Source organism: Melampsora larici-populina, assembly GCF_000204055.1.
Source record: "Melampsora larici-populina 98AG31 unplaced genomic scaffold MELLAscaffold_76, whole genome shotgun sequence".
NCBI lineage: Eukaryota > Fungi > Basidiomycota > Pucciniomycetes > Pucciniales > Melampsoraceae > Melampsora > Melampsora laricis-populina.
In genome coordinates this window covers 58,128-76,808 of record NW_006768840.1, presented here as the reverse complement: position 1 = coordinate 76,808, position 18,681 = coordinate 58,128, and the positions used below count along the sequence as shown (strand labels likewise).

Sequence of the window (18,681 nt, the reverse complement as noted above, 5' to 3'; positions counted from 1 at the left end):
GATTTGTGATTTTTTTCCCCAAACCGCCCCAGAAATCCATACCTGGCGGGGCCGGGTACTTACACATGGATATCTCAGGAATGACAGGTGGTACATTAATAAAAGTATATGTCATCGAAAGCCCTGGCCAAGGCGCATCTCCGGCATCACAGAAATTCAACTCAAGATGCCTCCTCTTGATGCAAATAGTGGAAGTTGGGGCCTCGGGGCCGGAATGGATCCACGTCGGAATGTTGCTTTAGCGCTTTCCGGGGTCCTGGGTGCGGCACAATTTTGGCACCTCAGTACGTGCCTGGCCCAAGCGTGTCTTTTTTGGTCTGAATTGGAGTGGGCGCACCCATGAACCCAAGCATGTGATCTACAAGGTTTTCTGCTGAAATCAGTCCTCTTCCACCTTCAAATCATTTCAAATCAATCAATGTGTGTTATGGGTACCACCCCACACCATATTCTTCCAGTCATGGAAGCATTTACAGTCTGGATTGAAAGTTACCCCAACAACAAAATTTTGGACTACATTGATAGCAACACATGTTCAATGATTTTTTTGATTTTTGTTGTACTATTGCTTTTGAATTTGTTTGTAGGGTTTTCATATGAGATTAACAATGTTTTCTGGGATGTAGAAGATGTGGCTGACAAAGCATCAACAAAAACTTGGCCCATTTTTGTCCTTTTTTGCACCTCCTGCGCCCTCTCGCGCCTCCTGCGCCCTCTTGCGCCCCCAGCCAAAATGAAGGCGCGTACTTTTTCCCAAGCTTGCACCCACCACATGACCAGTATGACTAGATTGAATTGTTCCATAGAAACAATCATGAAAGTTTAGGATAAAAAATCATAAACGTTGTGGTGAGCAAGATCTCTACTTAAGCAAAAAATTTAAAAATTATGTGAAAATTCGAGTTTTTGGTCAAAGGCAATATTATTATTGAAGTTATTAGTCATCAAGGTTATCAAAGTTGATTCATTATCTTCATTTCATTATCTTTCAAATCATATATTTACATAAGCAATTGATAAGAACATTTAAGAGTAAAGAAAAATTCGAAAAGATCAATAAAAATAGTATAAGAGTGAAAATCAAATTAAGAGAATTAGTAAGAAGAGATTTGAGGAAGAAGAACATTTAGTTTGGATCTTTAGGAATGGAAACTGTTATGAAAAGAATGAAAGAAGAAGAAGAATATTAAGAAACTTGGAGAAAAATTCAAAAATATGGGTATGAAAGCTTGGAAAGTGGTTTTTAGCTTATTATTAGAAGAGATATTGGTTCAGGAAGGTTTTATTGTGAAAGAGAAGGATAACATTAGTCAGCAACAACTTTAATCATGAGGATTGATAAGGGAGGTGTGAAGTTATTCAAGAAAAGGGAAATTTCGAAGAAAGGTACTATGGTATTAATTCCTGTGTAGTGATGTCATTGATGGATTGATTGCGCCAAGAGTTTTTCAGAATGATTTTAATGCTGTGTGATTGATTGGAGTGCTGTGGAATGATCTTTTGATAGAAGGAAAATCATTATTAGACGTGAAAATAGTCAAAATTCATTAAAATTGGAGGTTTTCAGTGAATTACATATGCTAAAACTTGTCAGAATTAGGTGTGTAATAGTTCATTCGACGCAGAATCATTGGTTTCATAATGTACAACCTTTAAATCATTAGTAGCGGAGGAGTAGTGAAAAAGTTATAAGGCAACAAAGAAACTGGAATGAATTTCGAATTTGGAGGTTACATGTGACATTTACATGACAAAACTTTATTTTTGCAATCTTTACAGCTCAATAACTTATTCATCACACATCAAAAATAGGTGATATGGGGGTGATAAATGGTCAGAATCACGAGGGCTATCAAATGAGCTACAGTAATCCAAAATTGAACAACTTTACAAAAAATTCGTAATTCCAAAAATGGATTTCAGCTATGAATATTAGGAAAAAATCACCTGTATTCATCATAAGAAGATCTGTTCATCATTTATTCACATCAATTGATTAAATTCACGCCTTAAATCATTAAAAATAATAATATTCATGACATCATATGATTACATTGGAGGAAATTCTGTTGATTTTGACGGTTTTTGAGGTTTTTTGGAGGTTGTTGACCATTGTTGAAGGGTATTGGAAGGTTATATACTATTGTTAAGGATTTTACGGGCCATTGTTCCCCTTTTTACTCATCTTATACTTTTGTTAGAGTGGTTTTAATCATTATTAAATTACTTTAGCAGTACTAAGTTCACTAAATTGCCCCTTTACATCAAAGGAGAGATTTCTTTACGTGTGATAAGACTACAAGTCTTCATTGGAATAACAATCAAACTGATTGTTGCTTTTGCTAGTAATTAAAGTTGTGTTTTTGTTGTGCTCAGATTGGAATAACACTACAATAGTGTTGAGATTTCTTTATTTCTAAAAATCACGGGAATAATACTTGAATTAAGTATTGAGACATATTTCTCTGGTGCCTTATCCCAAAGAATTCAGCAAAACCCCGTGTTGATTCTTTCAAAGAGGCAGTCTTAGGCAACTTCTACTAGTTAGTTATATTGGTAGATTATCCCTCTTTAAGCTCTGTAAAGCTCTTGTTGAGCTTTAAGTTCTACAACGTTTGGGATAAAAAATCCCAAAATTTGGCTTTTTGGCTCCAGGTTTCACAACAAACATATTTGCTAAAAATTGCAAGTTGGCTCCAGCAAGACAATGGGGCTTTGGTGGTGCTATCAGCGGTCCTGGCCCCCCCACACCACACATAGTACAATAAGCTTATTTGTAATAGTATAAGCAAAAGTCTGCTGTGGTAGATCAGCCCTTTATGAGACAAAGGTTTCTTTCATTGTGCAACTATTAACATAGCACTTAAGGAACTACAAACTATTATTGGGTTCCAGAAACAAGTCCTAATAATTGATGTAACTGAGAGAAATGGATTGGACTCCAACAAATTGGGCTTGGAAGGCTTGCCAGCGGCTTTGGGTTTTGGGCCTTTTGCAAAAAGTTGAAATGTCACTTCTTCTGCAGAAGATTCTCACTAGTCTATATACACACATTCTGGTTCATGGGAAGCACCGCCTGAAATTTTGTGGTAGGGATGCCTAGTTCTAGATTTTTCTCTTCCATCTACATACATTTAAAATACTGGTGACCAAATGGGGTGTCTCTTTCTAGCTCCACATACAAATGATGGAAGCTTGAAAACCATGGATGTTTGCACGGTCCACATTTCTTACGTTATATGCAGGACTATTCCTTTCAAAAGATGCAAAAAAGCATTCAAATCTGAACAGTTTTTTTCATATGGAATTGCAAAGAAAGCTAAACAAGAAAGATGGTGATAAAGAATGTGGTATCTAGATTGTATATGAAGTCATCTCATTTTTTATATTTTGAAATAACACGGAGACCAAATGAAAAAGGTGAAATTCATCTAATTTCACAAGATTTGTTGAAGAGTCCATCAAAGCTCAGTATAAAAAACCCATGTCTCACTCATACTAATGCCCATAGCAAAGCAGAGATGGAAAAAGCCCAAATTTTTCCAGGAATTACAAGAAGATTTGACTGAGAGTTCTTAGCCATTGTCTGAGACTGGGAAGAGTTGTTAGTGGCTGACGCTTGAGCACTTCCATTGTTAGTTATACTTATTCCCTCATAATAGGATTGAGATGGCTTGAGTCCAAGACAAGTTCCAATACTCTGCACCTTAAGGCCTTGGGTTTTTAATGCTTGAGGTAGAAAGGCATTGATAGACAATGCTATTGTTTTCTGAAATAAGTCATGAGCCAAAACTGTTGAACATACCAATCACAAGATTTGGGCAAAGATGAGCTCTACACTTTCCTTCTATTTACTCAAAAAATAAAATGAAGTGTCAAAGATACTTGCCTATGAATCCGGTTTGTAAATTGGATTCCAGGGACAAGATATTACTGAACTGCTTGACTGAATCCCTGGGTTTTTCCATTCCAGCTTCTACCTTCCAGTCTATGGGAAGAGAATGATATATAAGTGATCTACTTCCGTGCAACATGAGCAGAAGGCTTTGAAGCTGAAAGGGCGGTATGCTTGCCTTCAGTGTCAAAGGCTACTCCATTTACAGAGGTCCAGAGGATAACGCTCAATCCCATAGACTTCATGATGTACCTGACACGATCATCAACATCTGTGGATAAGCAACAGAAATTGTGGAATGATTAGTATAAGACAAGTTCCAAGGTGGAACATGATGATCTTCAAGGAGGTGCCAAGATTAACTCACCTCCATAAGGAGGCCTTGCACAATTTGGGGTCACACCAATGACATCCTTTATAGCCTTCATTGACCATGCAAACTCTGCAATGATTTGTTCATTTGTCAAAGTTGTCAAAGATGTATGTGACCAGGTGTGTAAGCTGATTGAAAAGAAATATATATATTCATGAGTATCTCAACACGGGCTCACTGGGTTTTATTCTTTTGGATCTTCACTTACCAAATTTGATGTGAGGACATATATTCAGCTTGCAATACTTTGGGATAACTAATGACCCTTGATCCAACTACGAAAAATGTTGCTTTGAGTTTTTTCTGATCTAGGTATTGCAAGAGACTCGGGGTATACGGCGATGGTCCATCGTCAAAACTCGCACCCCATGTCCCTTTATTGGGACAACTCGTCACATCTGTGTCCCGGATACACCCGCTACAGGTTGACCAACAATTTCCATCGCTACCTGATTTAGCAATTGATGCGGCATTAAAGGTCGTGTTTGTACATCCGTTGAGTCCATTCACAGAAACGTTGGGTGCTTTTGACATATCAATCTTTGATACCCATTGTTTTACGATATCCGAATCAACTGGAGGAACTTGGTCTAGAGCCGGATATTTCGATGGGTCGATTGTTACACTCGGTAAGTTGGGGAAACCAGGGATTGGAGCCGCTGCACCAGCTGGGAAAGTATAATTTTGAGGAGTTTCCGGAAGCATCACTAATTGTTCGTCTGTCAGAGATGTGCTCTGCGCCACAGCAAATACAAAAGTAAACATCATGGTAAACCACAAGGGCGTTTTCCTGGATGCCCTATAGTGGTTGGTGTAATGATAAGGCATGTTGGATAGAATGAGTGAAAGAGCTATAAGGGTTGATCCTTTGGGCTACAAATTTTGATGAAGGTTGTTTTAATAACGAAGGGAAACTGGATAAAAATTAGGCTGTCAGATTTACAGAGGGATCCTAAGACTGTTTTGGAGGGAAAGGAAAACTTTGCAAGGGCTCAAACAGCACTCTGGATAGATATTTATTTGCAAGGTATAGCAAGGTAAGTCTGAACAAAGGACGGAAGCATTCAAGAACCGCCTCAAAGGCTAGGCAGCTTTGTCATAGCCACCGTTTCGTCGACCCCTCAAAGCTACTACGTATTCCCATTTGTTTTCTGGAGGAAACATGCCTTCACAAGGTGGACTTGCATTTAATGCAATGGCACTCTTCCGCGGCGCAGAAAATGACAAAAGAAACGGACGCAATTATAAGCAGCATGGGCACACTCAAAAAACTATACGCGCGCAGGTCAATTGTAACAAGAGGTGAGACGTGTGGGTTCAGGCTCAGCGGGGCGATAAGTCCCGCAAACTGCCGGAGCCGAATAGGCAATCCCCCGCCGTTGAGGCATGTGTAAAGCTAGGTGGGGTAACGTCATTACGGCTTCTTTCGACGGTCGGGCTAAAAATTGGGTAGAGCAGCTTGAATCCCAGCGTAGTAGCTTCCGACGTCAGTGTCTTTCTGGCACGTTTTGTAGTTACGAGCTGGAGGATGAGCAGGCGAGGCTGTGTAAAAATCCATCCTCGTCCTGGCCAACCGATGCCTATGCGCAACCAAATTCCTCCCCCACTCAACGTCAACAAAGGTACTATGTATGACTAAATTCAAGTTCAGCGTGGTATTTTTGAAGCTTCGCTAAGGTTAGGTTATTAGCCATTCGAATGCGATACTTTGGCTTTGACAAAACGGCGTAACGTGTGCTTTGCGAAAGAGCTTTTATCGGGGCTCCGATCCATCAAGAAATACTACCTCTGCAAACCCTCTTACGTATGAATTTAATCATATAGTGAGCCAAATGGTATCGGTTTTTGATTGGCTGGTAACTTTGAAGGTGAACGCACGAGGCCACCGACGTGCCTCGTAACCGATCACCATTCGGATGGGGAGAATGACATATCCTTGCGTCGAAGTTGCCTTGAGACCACAGCTGAGATACAACTTCCATTATTAATTATAGAGTAAGGTAGAGTAAGAGTCCAGGTTGATCACTTGGATCAGCTTTCCCTCCCCTTGCGTTCACTCTAACTTCACATCATTCTGTCTCGTCCATTTGCTACAGTTTATCTAAGAATCTACGACAGAGTCGCCATAGATTTAAATATTTTCAAAAAAATCGGCGGATTACGACCTAATTTACTACTAAGATACTTCTTCCTCTTCCGCTCATCATCTATCTGCTCACTCGAATTTGCACGTACGCAAAGTGTTGAGTCATGCCAATGGGGCCCGGAACACGTTCACATCAAATAATTGGCGTATATTTGGTCTACCAATTTCTTAATACTTTGCTTCTGGCCTACGCTCAAAATTCAGCTGGAGATGCTTCTACCTTGCTAACGCTACCGCGCGGGTCTGTGATCACAAAACGTTACGAGCCTGGGACACCATCGCCCGTTCCAGGCGCGGTTCCCCTCCCCGCTGTGACTATCAAGCCTAGCGATTATCCACCATTGGACAAGGTTCCGCCCATCAATTCTCCAGTGGTGCAAAGTTGGCTGAAACAAATTGATCTAACCAAGGCACCGTCTATCAAACCCACAGGTCTAGAAGGCTGTAACAATCAGACCTTTAACCCTGATCAAATCGCAAAGGCTGGAAAGGATGGAAATTGTTGGTGGAGTTGTGGTGGTTGCACACGAGCTGAAGATGTAACAGTTTGCCCCAACAAAGGCACCTGGGGTGCCAGTTTTGACGATGGTCCATCTGAGTTCACACCTGTCTTACTTGACTATCTCGAAAAACAAAAGTTAAAGGCCACTTTCTTTGTCGTTGGTTCCCGTGCTATCTCGAACCCTGAATTACTCCAAGCTGAATACATGGCATCACATCAGCAATGGTGAGTCGCCCTATCCCGGTCTTGCCACTTCACAGTATGATTGGGTAAAAGGGAAAAAATATCAAGTTTCTGATCCTCTGTGCTTTCCGACCTTTGGATCAAATGAAGCATACATACTTGGTCACATCCCTCTTTAACCACCCTTACGAATGAAGAGATTGTAGCCGAGATTGCTTGGTCAATGAAGGCTTTCCAAGATATAATCGGTGTCACTCCCAACTGTTTTAGACCTCCCTATGGCGGTGAGTCAATGTTTTGGGGTTCCAAAAGATTTCATTCCCTTTGGTCTGTCTCTCAGAGGAAACCTCGACTTTCTGAATGAGACTTTGGAAGTAATTTTGTTTGCTAATCTGCATGTAACTGAATTCTCAGATGTTGATGATCGGGTTAGATACATCTTAAAGTCAATGGGATTAACAAATTACATTTGGACCACTGGACCCTCAGGATCATTTGACACCGAAGGTGATTTCTTTTGAGCCGTCAAATTGAGCCAGACATTGACCTTGTGCCCGGCTTCCGAATTGAATCCTTTCACCATTAGATTGGAGAGTGGTGGCTAAACAGTCGACAGCAAAAGAAGCTTCAGCCGAGTTTCAAAAGATTCTATCAGCTCAGGCTAGCCTTGCGACTGGCTTTATTGGTGGGTGATCGATAGCATTTTTGATTGACCCCAAACTGATACTGACATGTAACGACTGCACTCCCATCTCTGGCGTTGATATTGCATCGAATTGCCTACATCTTGTACCAAACTCAATCTCACAATAATTTAACCAAAATCAACGGGAAATCTTATGTTGGGTTAGTTCTTGCTCACGATCTTTTCGCTGAGGCAGTCGCCCTTTCCATAAATAGTTTTCTTCCTGCTGCAAAGGAGTTTCCTAACTTGAAAGTGGAGCCAATTGCAACTTGTCTTGGACTTGAAAGTCGACAAAATTTCTTCGAGACCGCAAGCAAAAGCAATATCAACATTCCAAAAAGTGTTAATAATAGTATCAAAGCCAAAGTTGAAGGTCCTACTAGTACTATTAACAAAAACAAAAATGAAACTTCAGTAGGAAGAACCCCAAGTGCAAGTCCCCTTGAGCACAACTTGAAGAAGAATCAAACAGCTTCAGCAGTAACAAAGGATCCAATAGAAGTACAAAAGAATTCAGCAGACGTGAAAAAGGCTCCTGCCACCCACCAAACTTCATCTGGAACCTCAACCCATCAGAACCTCAATGGCTTGATAATAGTTATTTTCACTATATCCTTTCTTGCACTCTTAGAAGCTCATTAAGAGCTCAGGGGATTTGAATTTCTCGCATGTTGGTCTTGTGATATTGAGTGGTAGTTGGTTTGAAACCTGGCATCCAAGGTGCTTGCACCAAAGTCGTAAAACCAATCATAATCATGGATACCTCAGTCAGTGGCATCTTGGACCCAGAACCCCTTGGATTCCTGCACAAAGGCATTTCTTGATTGCTCTGGATTCTAACACAGAAATTCTGAAAGTGTGGGACCCAAATATTTCTTGTATTTTGTATTAATATGTATTGCTTGTAACAAAAGTGTCTTTGTGACTTTGGACAGGGTTCAAATTGTTGTTTAATATAGAAGTCTGCTTTGCTTGAGAGTGAAATCAAATTGATAGAGTCTTTGATATTGGGGATAGGAGATAATCAACACAATTTGAACCAATTTCCTTACGGTAACACCTAACCCAACATGAGAAAATTGTTCTCACCATTTGTGCCACAAGTTTGAAACTTTTTTTTACAAATATTGCTTTTTGGATTATATTAAAAGACGTTTAACACACACACTACATACAGATTTCACTCTGACCAATGTTAATCATTCCTCCAAAGCTCACCACCTTCTTGAATAGTAAGCGAGCTCAAAAAAGCCAACAATGCAATACAAGCAAAAACATAAAACACAGTATTACCATCCAAGAAATCGTTATGCAATACTGAGATTGCAAACATGCTAGAGGCCATGACAGGTCCAATGGCTCTCACCAAACTATTTTTCCAAAAAGCGCAAGTCAAAGTTATCAAAAAAATGGCAAGGTGTTAATCTGATCAAAATTCACTTGCCTTGCACAGCATTGAGCAATGCCATTGATGGTCCCAAGCGAATTCCTTGTGGGCGCAACAGAATTGACGAGTATCATATTACAAGCTGACCAGTTCATGACGGCGGGATCAAAAGGGAAGATGAGCAGTCGCAGTTGGCTGATCAACAAGCCAAGAGGGGACTAGATGTCTATGATCAATATGCTTACAATATACGATATTTGCTGTAGTTTTCAGAGCCAATAGAATGCCTAAACCAATCCATACTCCAATGAAACTACCATCCTTTTGAGATTGCTCGACAAGAGCAGTCAAGTGGATCAAAGGAAATAAGAGAACTGGAAAGGAAAAGAAATCTGTCAAAATTGGTGATAAAAGAGTCTCGTGACAGCTTCACTTACATATCACAGGGTACGCTGACATGCATATTTGATAGAGTTTGACGGTTCCGAATTTCTTTTGTAATGAAGAAAACAACGTTAACTGTACGATCATGGTAAAAACTCCTGAGATAGAAAGAGCAATGCCAATATCTGATAGAAAGTGGAAATGACCCATAAGGCGAGTAAGAACACACTTTGTATCAAAGAAAATGTTACATCAGAATTTAAAAAAAACTCAACTTGCAGCAGAGAAGCCGATACCCCCGGATTTGATAGGTGTAAAGGCAAACAAGACCAAAAGAGCCTCCAACGCAATTGTCTATAAGGAAACGCATATCTTGTCAGGAGTTACAAAGAAATGTGACCTTGCAGATTGAGCAATTTACCTGGAATGATAATAGCGAGTAGTTGACTAATATTGTACGTAAATTGCGGTCTCGCAGTAGCACAAAAATGCCCGGTGAAACAGGTTCAGCTGAAACCACGGCAGGACTATCGTGAAGGAGGGGCGTGGTACTTTCACAATTCGAGGCGTCCATAGCACTCGATTCAATGTGAGGTATGGACCTCTTCAAAGGTAGTGTCTGGTGTGATCACTAAGTCAGTAAGGGTGTCAGCTGAGAGATAGCTGCTCTACTGTAGCTGACCTCTTCCAGGTACACATAACCAAGCACGCACGATACCAGGGGAACGATGCTAGCCACAAAGCAGGGAAGTACCCATGGAAAATCGTGCCAGAAATGTGTCCGAGCGAACCAGCTGTTAGGAAATCTCTCGGCAGGTTGGGAAAGATAGCCGCCTGAAGGATTTTGGCATCATTAGTTTGCCAGAAGTAGAGTGTTGATCAGCATGGGAAGTACCTATAAGCGGGCCGATCGTAGAGCCCATGGCGAAGCTCAGAGGCAGGAAAGAAAATCCCAGGGCTTGATTCTCGGGCGTTGTCATTTCGGCCATCATCTGTTGAGATACCAGTGGCAACTTTGGTTGAATACCGCCCTCAAGGAAAATCGAAAATGTTTGACTTACAGATTTGATGACACTAGACGTATCTTAAATTCAAAGTGTCAGAGGAGCCAATTCCGAGCGCTCAGCTAAGAAATAACATACGCAGAATTTCCTGGGGATATATAAGCAGACGGTCAGCCAACGTAGGATGACTCGCGAGAATGTTGTAAAGGCAGTGGTGACATACCGTTGAGGATACCACCAAGGCCTCTGGCTAACAGCATCTGCGCGAAGCTATGACTGAAACCGAAAATGATGGTAGACATGATAGCGCCGGACAAACCGCACAAGATGACAGGCTTGCGTCCGATCCGGTCACTAAGCTTTCCCCATACCATGATGGTCAAAAGTTGTGAAAAAGCAAAGACCGATTCGACTGCTCCAGAATAGAAACCTATTTCCTTTTCAGTGAGTGATTTATTGAAATCTGCCACCATCTTCGGATCAGGATTGCACCAGACGGGCATCAACTTTGGCAAAGTCGCGTTTCATGCTGGACCCAGGTCAAAATCAACGCACAAATGCCACCATTGGAAAAACTACAGTGAATGCTATGGGCTCGCAAAGTCTCATGAGACAGATGATTGAGAGCTGCAGCTTGGGCAATGAAGACCTTGATGGTCTGCTTCCATTGAATCGGTTACTTGAGTATCTGGAGTCCCGAGGTGTTTCGCTAGTTGGCGAGTCTCGTGGAATTGAATCATAGTTTGCATGTACCTGTCCAGAGGACGGCAGACAAGGCAATCTGTCGTGTGAAGATGGTGGGGATCCTACCATACTGGTGGATTAATGATAGAGAGGATGTGGTTTATAGGAATCAAGAATTAACCAGACAACCTCTTGCTCGATTTGAAGAGTGTTTTCGCGTGTCCGTCGGGACAGGATCCGTCCTGCTTCTGGATAAAGCTGAGGCAAATGCAGAACCCGTGTCATCGGAGCGCCCGAAGCTTTCATATTTATCACATTTCATTCACACACATCACAAGGTGATCTTCTTGACCGTCGCCAACGAGCCTCAACGAGCACAACTTCGGCTGAAACTATGTAATCGTAAACTTCCTTCTTTGCTTGTCTCCATGACCTCAACCTACCTCAACTACAATTTTGACCAATCTTTCCAAGGAGTAAACTAAAACTAATCTACAATTGTATATGGTCTGATCAAACACATCCTACGAAGAGATCCATGAAAAGAAATCATCAAACTCGTTTCACCTAAGTTCTATGTATCGAAAAGTCTTTGAACAGTTTGATAGATTTTCAAGTTTCATGTTTCATAAAACATGGAAAATAAAAGAAAACTTTTGATTTGATTTGAAACACTAGAATTGATGAACCAGCCATGAAGGTATTTTTGACCGACTATGAAACTACTTTCATGCCAAGTTGATCACTCTTTTGATTTCGATTCAAGCCTAGAATCAAATCCCTCTTCCCCAAGCTCTAACAGCTTCATTTTCAAACCATTCATTATTTTTCACTCTTTAGTTTGGACTATTAAACATTCATTATAAATCTTGATTTTTCTTATACAAAAAAAAAGAAAGATGAGAAGAGCTTTACATTCATTGACTTTACGGACAAAGGCATCTACATTCATTCTTTTACATTTTCTTGTTCAAAGCACAGTCTCATCGTGAGTGTGTTGATTTCAAAAACCAGATGATATTCCTATATATGAGTACTTGATGCTTGAACTAACCCATTCTTTTTTCATAAACAAATTGATTTTGTTTAGACCATTTGATAAATATACCACTGATTTCGAATTTAATTACACAAGTCTAGTAATCTTTGGTGACTCTTACTCAGGTACACGCAATTCATCAACTTCATTTGAACACCTCTTTCGATTTCAAAATTTCAATTTCAAGCAGAAAGAAAACTTTTAAGTGGTATTGATTTAGGAAATTTGTTTTGAATTAGATGATGGCCATCCTCGTTCACCTGAACTCCAAACTTCATTCTCTGGTAAATCATCTTATTCTTCGATTTATCTGAAAATAAACTAAACAAAAGTTGATACTATTTTAATTATCTGATATAGTTCCACCGGCTATAGGAGGTAGATATTCTAATGGACGTAAGTATACCTCTTATCTCATAAAAATTTACAAAATAATGGATCAGAAGATTGATTTTTGGAATGGTTTTGGTTAATAGCTGTTTGGAATGAATTTCTTTCACTTAAACTTTCAACTTCAACCCAAAAAGTCACTCGGTTAAATTACGCATAGTAAGTCATCCGCCAAACCCCCACAAACCAACCCAAACCAATCCAGACTATCAAACCAACCATGATTTCTTTGTTTTGATATTAGTAACGGAGCGCATATCAACAACCAATTAACCTCAAATACAGTCCCAGACACGAAGACCCAAATCAGCAACTACATATCCGACTTACACCTATACAATTCATTAAACCCACCCTCAAACTCAGACTCGCGGAATGTAGAAAAAGTTTTACATATGATATGGATTGGAATCAATCCATTGATATCACTTTGGAGACAATCTACTTTAACCACTCAGGATGATCATCAGATCATTAACGTTTTTCATAATGTTTCGTTCTTGATGGAGTTGCAAATTGATCAGTTGTCTGATCAGATCGAAAGTCTTATTCAAGATTCTAATGTGAATCAGTAAGCTTACTATTTTCTTTTCTGAAGAGAATAATCTTGAATAAAAAACATGATGATGTCTTGAGCCGATGAATTAGTTTAAGTGGAATTTAATCTGATGAATTTTGTTGGTACAGATTATCACCTCAATTCGTGATCCTAACACCACCTCTATTACATATTACTCAACTAATCAAAACCGAATCAAATCAAAGATCAAAACTAAACCCCGAGTTATACAATTCATACTTATCTCTCATGGAAATGATGGAAACTAAATTCTCAAAGGTATTTCCCCCTTTTTTCATCTCCAACCAAAAAGAAAAAAATGATCTTGAATAGTAACTTTTTGGTTTTTTGGGTTTTTTTTTTTGGTTTTTTGGTTTTCTTAGGATTTGATTAATAAGATTAATTTAATTTCGATTCAAAATGATTTATCAATTAATCATTTAAGTGTATTTGATACCATCAAGTTTTGGAAAGATGTAGAAAAGAAACCAAAAGAAGTAAGTACCAAATCATCTCTATCCCCCCAAAAATCCTCAAAAAAGTACTTCTTAATCACTAAATGGGATTGGTTTATTTGTTGGTTTTTTTGGGTTTAGTATGGGATCACTACGCCTGGTTCTTGTATTACTGATCTTCATTTGATTCCTTGTAAGAACCCTAATGGATTTCAATATTGGGTTAGTTCTCTTTCTCCCTCTTTCTTTCTTTCTCATCCTTTCTCTCTTTCTCTCTCTTTCTATCTTTTCTCTATCTTTTCTCTTTGATGAACTCTTTGATTTATTGATTTCTTTTGATGATTTTTTTTAGGATTCATTACATCCAACAAGTAATTTTCATTCAGAAGTTTCATCAATGATTTACGAATTTCTTAAACAAATTCAATCTACAGATTAAACTTTGGTTGATCTTCTATATATGCTCTTTTTGGACTCGTGATTGATTTTTTGTTGTATAGACGTTCCTTTTTGTTTTCAATCTTTTTAGAATGCATTTTTTTTGGTTCAAACTAGGACTTCATAAACCTTGTTTTTTTTTTGGTTTTCATGAAACCTTTTTTTGAACAAAGAGATTCTGAGAAATTCATTTGAAGAGGTTTAAAGTAATTACATGGTAAGTTTTAATGACTTCAAATCTGTTCTTCTTTACAAAAAATGGAATATCTCAGTGACGACAGCAATGTGGGTTTTCATCACTTGTCAATTTGGAATGATACCTACTCCTACAAAATTCAAAACGTCTTGTGTAACCAAAAAATCTTTCACATGTACTGAGAAAATAGTCACGATTACCTGCAAAGGCGTGACGGGGATTGAAAACCTACCATAATGAAGGTATGGGTGCCGCGCAAAATAATGAGCTTTGGTGCGCGAACGGTTGAGGTGCTCAAGCGCACCACACGGATCAAGAAATGATTAAAGACTTGAGGAAAATTTCTTTGAAGGGGGATGAAGTTGAGCTGGAAATGAGCCATGAATTTTTTGAACTCGATTCCATTTCCAAATCACGACTGTTGACCTAAGACATGAAACCCAAATAAACCAGGAATCGGATGATGACTACTTATTCAGTCTACACAGCCATATATACAAAATCAATCGGATTCGGATATGTACAGGGAGATTCTGGGTAAGTAGTAAGCCATCTTATGGCTTGAGTTGAGAAAATGGGATTCTGGAGAAGGAAGAACCAAGTACTAAGTCGGGAAACAAGAGACCCTGTTGTTGGATTTCTAAGAGTCTTTATAAGAGCTTCTTCTGAGCTTCAACTGATTTAGTAAGGATCACTTTGGTTACCGATGAATTCAGTGTAAATAATTACCCACTCAATTCATACAATAAGTTTAAGACCCGTTGCAACGAATTTGAGGATTGATTGGGACTGGGATTGGGATTGAGATGGATTTGAATTTGATCTGATGATGGGAATCAGAAGATTGAAATGAGAATGTAGTTTAAATTCAAATTACTAATACTAATACGCCAACTCAATTAAGCCAACTTATCAATGCACTAAATACCATTTCATCAAATCATCAGTAATCATATATATCACTCATTCTTTCCTATTTCCTATCATTTACTATATTTACTATATTTCCTATTCAACTTACAATCCATTCTAATCTAATCTAAATCTAATCATGGTCTTAATCTCATTTAAATCCATCTCACCAATCACTTCACCTATCTTACCAACTTATCATCATCATCATCATTCATTTCATCATTCAATTCATCATTTACTTTTGATTTATTATAAATTAATCTTACTCTTTCTTTTCTTTTTAATCTTTTATCTTTCTTATTTTACTAATCTAATCAATCATCATTTCAATCAATCTTATCAATTTCATTCGACCAAGTCTAGTACAAAGTTTTATGAGTTTGATTTCTCAAACCAATCTACTACTACTACATTTAATATTCCAGGTTGGATTAAATTAAATGCATTACCGATCACTTCGTTATTAGAAAAACCATCTGGCTTATCAATTCAACCCATCAATCCGATTTCAGAATGTGAATCAAATTGGATTTCAGCTGGAATCCCATGTCTCTCTCTTCAAAACCAATCTACTCCCTTAGACATACTATGGACATGGGTCAATGGAACATCTACCCAAAAAAAACAAACATATTCTACAAAACAATTACCTGATTATTTATTTAGACAACATGATGAATTAAGATATTCGATCAGATCAGTACTTACTTCGATCCCTTCTACACTTATTAATCAATTACATTTGTTTACGGAAGATATTTGTGGGTCGAATTTACCATTTGATCGGTTTGGTTCGATTCCTACTTGGTTAAATACCACTTTTATTGATCGTCAAATCGCTTTACATCATCATTCTCAAGCTTTTCATGTTTCGGTTAATTATTTAAAGGCTTGGAAACCTTTTCAAAACTATTCTTCAAATGATCATTCAATCCTTCAATCAAATTCAATCCAATGGAGAAAATCTGTCGTTCCTTCTCATAATAGGTTTTTCAATCTTTCATTATCTTTATAAAATCATTCTTGAAATCTTATGGTTTGTTTCTTTTTTTTTTCTTACAGTTTGGCAATCGAATCACAAATCCCTCATTTAGAAAACTTGGGAAAAACTTTATTGTATATGAATGATGATACGTTCTTACTAAGAGTTTCGTATATTCCTTTTCTTTGATTCTTCTAAATCTAGCAATTAATAACGTTTAAAATCCTAAATCATACTTCAACATTTTTCGGTCTCTATACAGCCATTTTCATCAGGAGACTTAATGACAAGTTCCTATGGACCGGTCTTTAGAATCCAATGGGATTTAAACGTTCAAGATCGTCCTCCAACTTCAAGACCTCTTTCGATTGGTTCAAATGGAGAATGGCCTTCATTAGGATATTGTTTTGAGTCCATTTTCACTTTCTTCAAACTTTTTTTTACCTATACCTTTCAATTATCTTCTGACAATTCTGTCTTTTTTGAACGGTACGGGGTGGGGTGAAATTAGCTAATTGGTTATTAAGTAATCGGTTTGGATGTCGAGATCGTAGGTATTTACATCATGTGGCTAAAGTTTTACCGGTGGATAGTATGAAGGAATTATCAGCGATATGGGCAGATGAACTTTCAGAGGTAAGTTTTTAAGGAAAGATTTGTTTGAAAATTCTTGAAAACATACGTTGATAATTTTTTGGGTTGGGGGAGAAACTTTAGTCTGCTTCTTCGGCTTTTAGATCACAGTTACCTGAGGTTAATTTACCTTTTTTGACGACTTGGTATCATATTGAAAAACATCGAGAATCAATGTTGAGTGACGAATTTCTTACATTTCAATAAATACCTTGAAACTTTTGGAATTAACATTTGAATGATTTATTACATCAGTCTATATTCTTATATTATGTTAAAATCAGATTTAAATTCAGATGGAAAGATTTCATCAAACGAATTCCAATTAATGTTAAAAGATTTATCAATCAAACCAAATCAAAGAATCCTACAAGTCCAAACCCCATCACGTTTAACAAACCATCCAAACATGATACGAAAGGTTTTAAAAGATTCCGATTATCCATTACAAACCCAATACGCATGGGTTTCATCAGACGGATATCCACTTCAATCTAACTCAAATCATCAATTACCCAATTATTCATCAACCAATCCACCTGATCAAACGTTTTGTGAAATCGATGTGGAAGTTTGTTTTGGAAACCTGAATGATCTTGTGAACCGAAATGGTGAACTTAAGAGTGAAGACTTGTTTAAAAGAATTGGATTTGAACAAGTTCGATGTGGGGATTGTTTGGTTACTAAGATTGTAGGTGAAAGTGGTTTGGCTAATTCATTAGAATTCGCTTTACCTTCTTCTACTTCTCCTTCAACAACTTGGTTTTTTGGGTTTTTCAAGAGGGTTGGGTTTGGAGGAATGGGAAAGAAGAGGAAGGAAGGGGTGGTTGGGGTTGAGAAAAGTTGGGAGAATTTGAAGGTTTGGGGGAAGAACGTGAGGGGAGATGAGAAGAGACAAATTGGGATTTCACTTTTGAAAAAGTATCAATATGTGATTGGTAAGTTTGTTCAAATATCTACTCTCAAACGCACCTTCTCATTCACTTGAATTGTTTTTATTTTCAGGTAATACACCTAATACATTTAGAGCTTTAACATCTGAAATTGGTGCCAAGAAGTTTTTAGAACCTTTGATTGTGAATCAAGATTCAGTAGCGATGGTAACAGTGAATGATTTGATTGTTGAAAGTGGAGCGATTAGAGTCTTTAAGAATTGGTTAAATCAACTATGGTCTGAGAAGTTGGATTTTGAGATTTAAGAAAGGAGAGAGTTTAAGAAAAATGGAAATATTAAAATCATTTTGATTTTAATGAAAAAGGACACACACTTGTTAGATTTGTATACTTGTTTTTTTTTCGTTCTTTCTTTTGAGCATTTATCTTTTTGTTTTTTGGGATTTGGGTGTATTATATTTGTAGATTTTTCTTAAGGTTTTTACAAGTTGGTTTATTTAATAATGCAATGCTGGTTTTAATTATTTTCATGGATTCGTTCTTTTTTTGGAATAGAGAAATGTGTGGTTGGGGTCGAAAGACAATGAGAGGTTATCTCTGGATTGGTAGGGAAGAAAATCAAAGGGTTTGGTTATAAGTATTTATAGTTTGGGAAAGAGATTGGAATTCAAGAAGATCGATTGAGAGTTATGGTGATCTTTGGTTGATGTGATTGTGATCATGAGACCAATACCATATCCATAGTTGTATATGTGTTGCATAGAAGTTTTGGTTGATGCAAGTGATGGAATGTATGAGAGATGTTTGTTTATGAATTCTTATTATTGGATGATGGGCTTTTTTCTGATGAAGTTGCCCTGCTTTATGAGATGGATGAGTTGTTCATAATTTGAGTTGACGAAGGCTGTGTGGTTTTGGTGTGGTTACATTTGGTTTT

General features: G+C 38.1%; 5 protein-coding genes across 5 annotated transcripts; 3 read left to right on the top strand and 2 right to left on the bottom strand.

Moving 5' to 3' along the window:
- Positions 1–4,017: 4,017 nt before the first annotated feature.
- On the bottom strand, positions 4,018–4,973 carry MELLADRAFT_40488 (family 4 carbohydrate esterase; the record flags this gene model as incomplete). Its single annotated transcript, XM_007417612.1, has 3 exons — positions 4,018–4,166; positions 4,263–4,396; positions 4,477–4,973. The coding sequence occupies 3 exons, from the start codon at positions 4,971–4,973 to the stop codon at positions 4,018–4,020; spliced, it is 780 nt and encodes a 259-aa protein (XP_007417674.1).
- Positions 4,974–6,674: 1,701 nt separating this feature from the next.
- On the top strand, positions 6,675–8,099 carry MELLADRAFT_25498 (family 4 carbohydrate esterase; the record flags this gene model as incomplete). The annotated part of the gene is made up of 5 exons (XM_007417609.1): positions 6,675–7,141; positions 7,250–7,383; positions 7,514–7,606; positions 7,686–7,784; positions 7,951–8,099. Coding segments are annotated over 5 exons (942 nt in total), but the record flags the coding sequence as incomplete, so codon positions are not given.
- Positions 8,100–8,979: 880 nt separating this feature from the next.
- MELLADRAFT_94938 (uncharacterized protein) lies at positions 8,980–11,372 on the bottom strand (the record flags this gene model as incomplete). The annotated part of the gene is made up of 11 exons (XM_007417636.1): positions 8,980–9,145; positions 9,225–9,228; positions 9,417–9,545; positions 9,609–9,740; positions 9,831–9,909; positions 9,977–10,174; positions 10,238–10,389; positions 10,451–10,568; positions 10,617–10,639; positions 10,783–11,065; positions 11,115–11,372. 11 exons carry the CDS (start codon positions 11,370–11,372, stop codon positions 8,980–8,982), a joined length of 1,542 nt encoding a protein of 513 aa, XP_007417698.1.
- A 770-nt stretch (positions 11,373–12,142) lies between these two features.
- On the top strand, positions 12,143–14,125 carry MELLADRAFT_113035 (uncharacterized protein; the record flags this gene model as incomplete). The annotated part of the gene is made up of 9 exons (XM_007417668.1): positions 12,143–12,231; positions 12,334–12,407; positions 12,643–12,678; positions 12,759–12,831; positions 12,917–13,243; positions 13,360–13,510; positions 13,615–13,728; positions 13,828–13,908; positions 14,039–14,125. The coding sequence occupies 9 exons, from the start codon at positions 12,143–12,145 to the stop codon at positions 14,123–14,125; spliced, it is 1,032 nt and encodes a 343-aa protein (XP_007417730.1).
- A 1,189-nt stretch (positions 14,126–15,314) lies between these two features.
- On the top strand, positions 15,315–18,277 carry MELLADRAFT_118379 (uncharacterized protein; the record flags this gene model as incomplete). Its single annotated transcript, XM_007417669.1, has 7 exons — positions 15,315–16,222; positions 16,298–16,382; positions 16,480–16,621; positions 16,729–16,853; positions 16,935–17,026; positions 17,106–17,788; positions 17,856–18,277. The coding sequence occupies 7 exons, from the start codon at positions 15,372–15,374 to the stop codon at positions 18,047–18,049; spliced, it is 2,172 nt and encodes a 723-aa protein (XP_007417731.1).
- Positions 18,278–18,681: the final 404 nt, after the last annotated feature.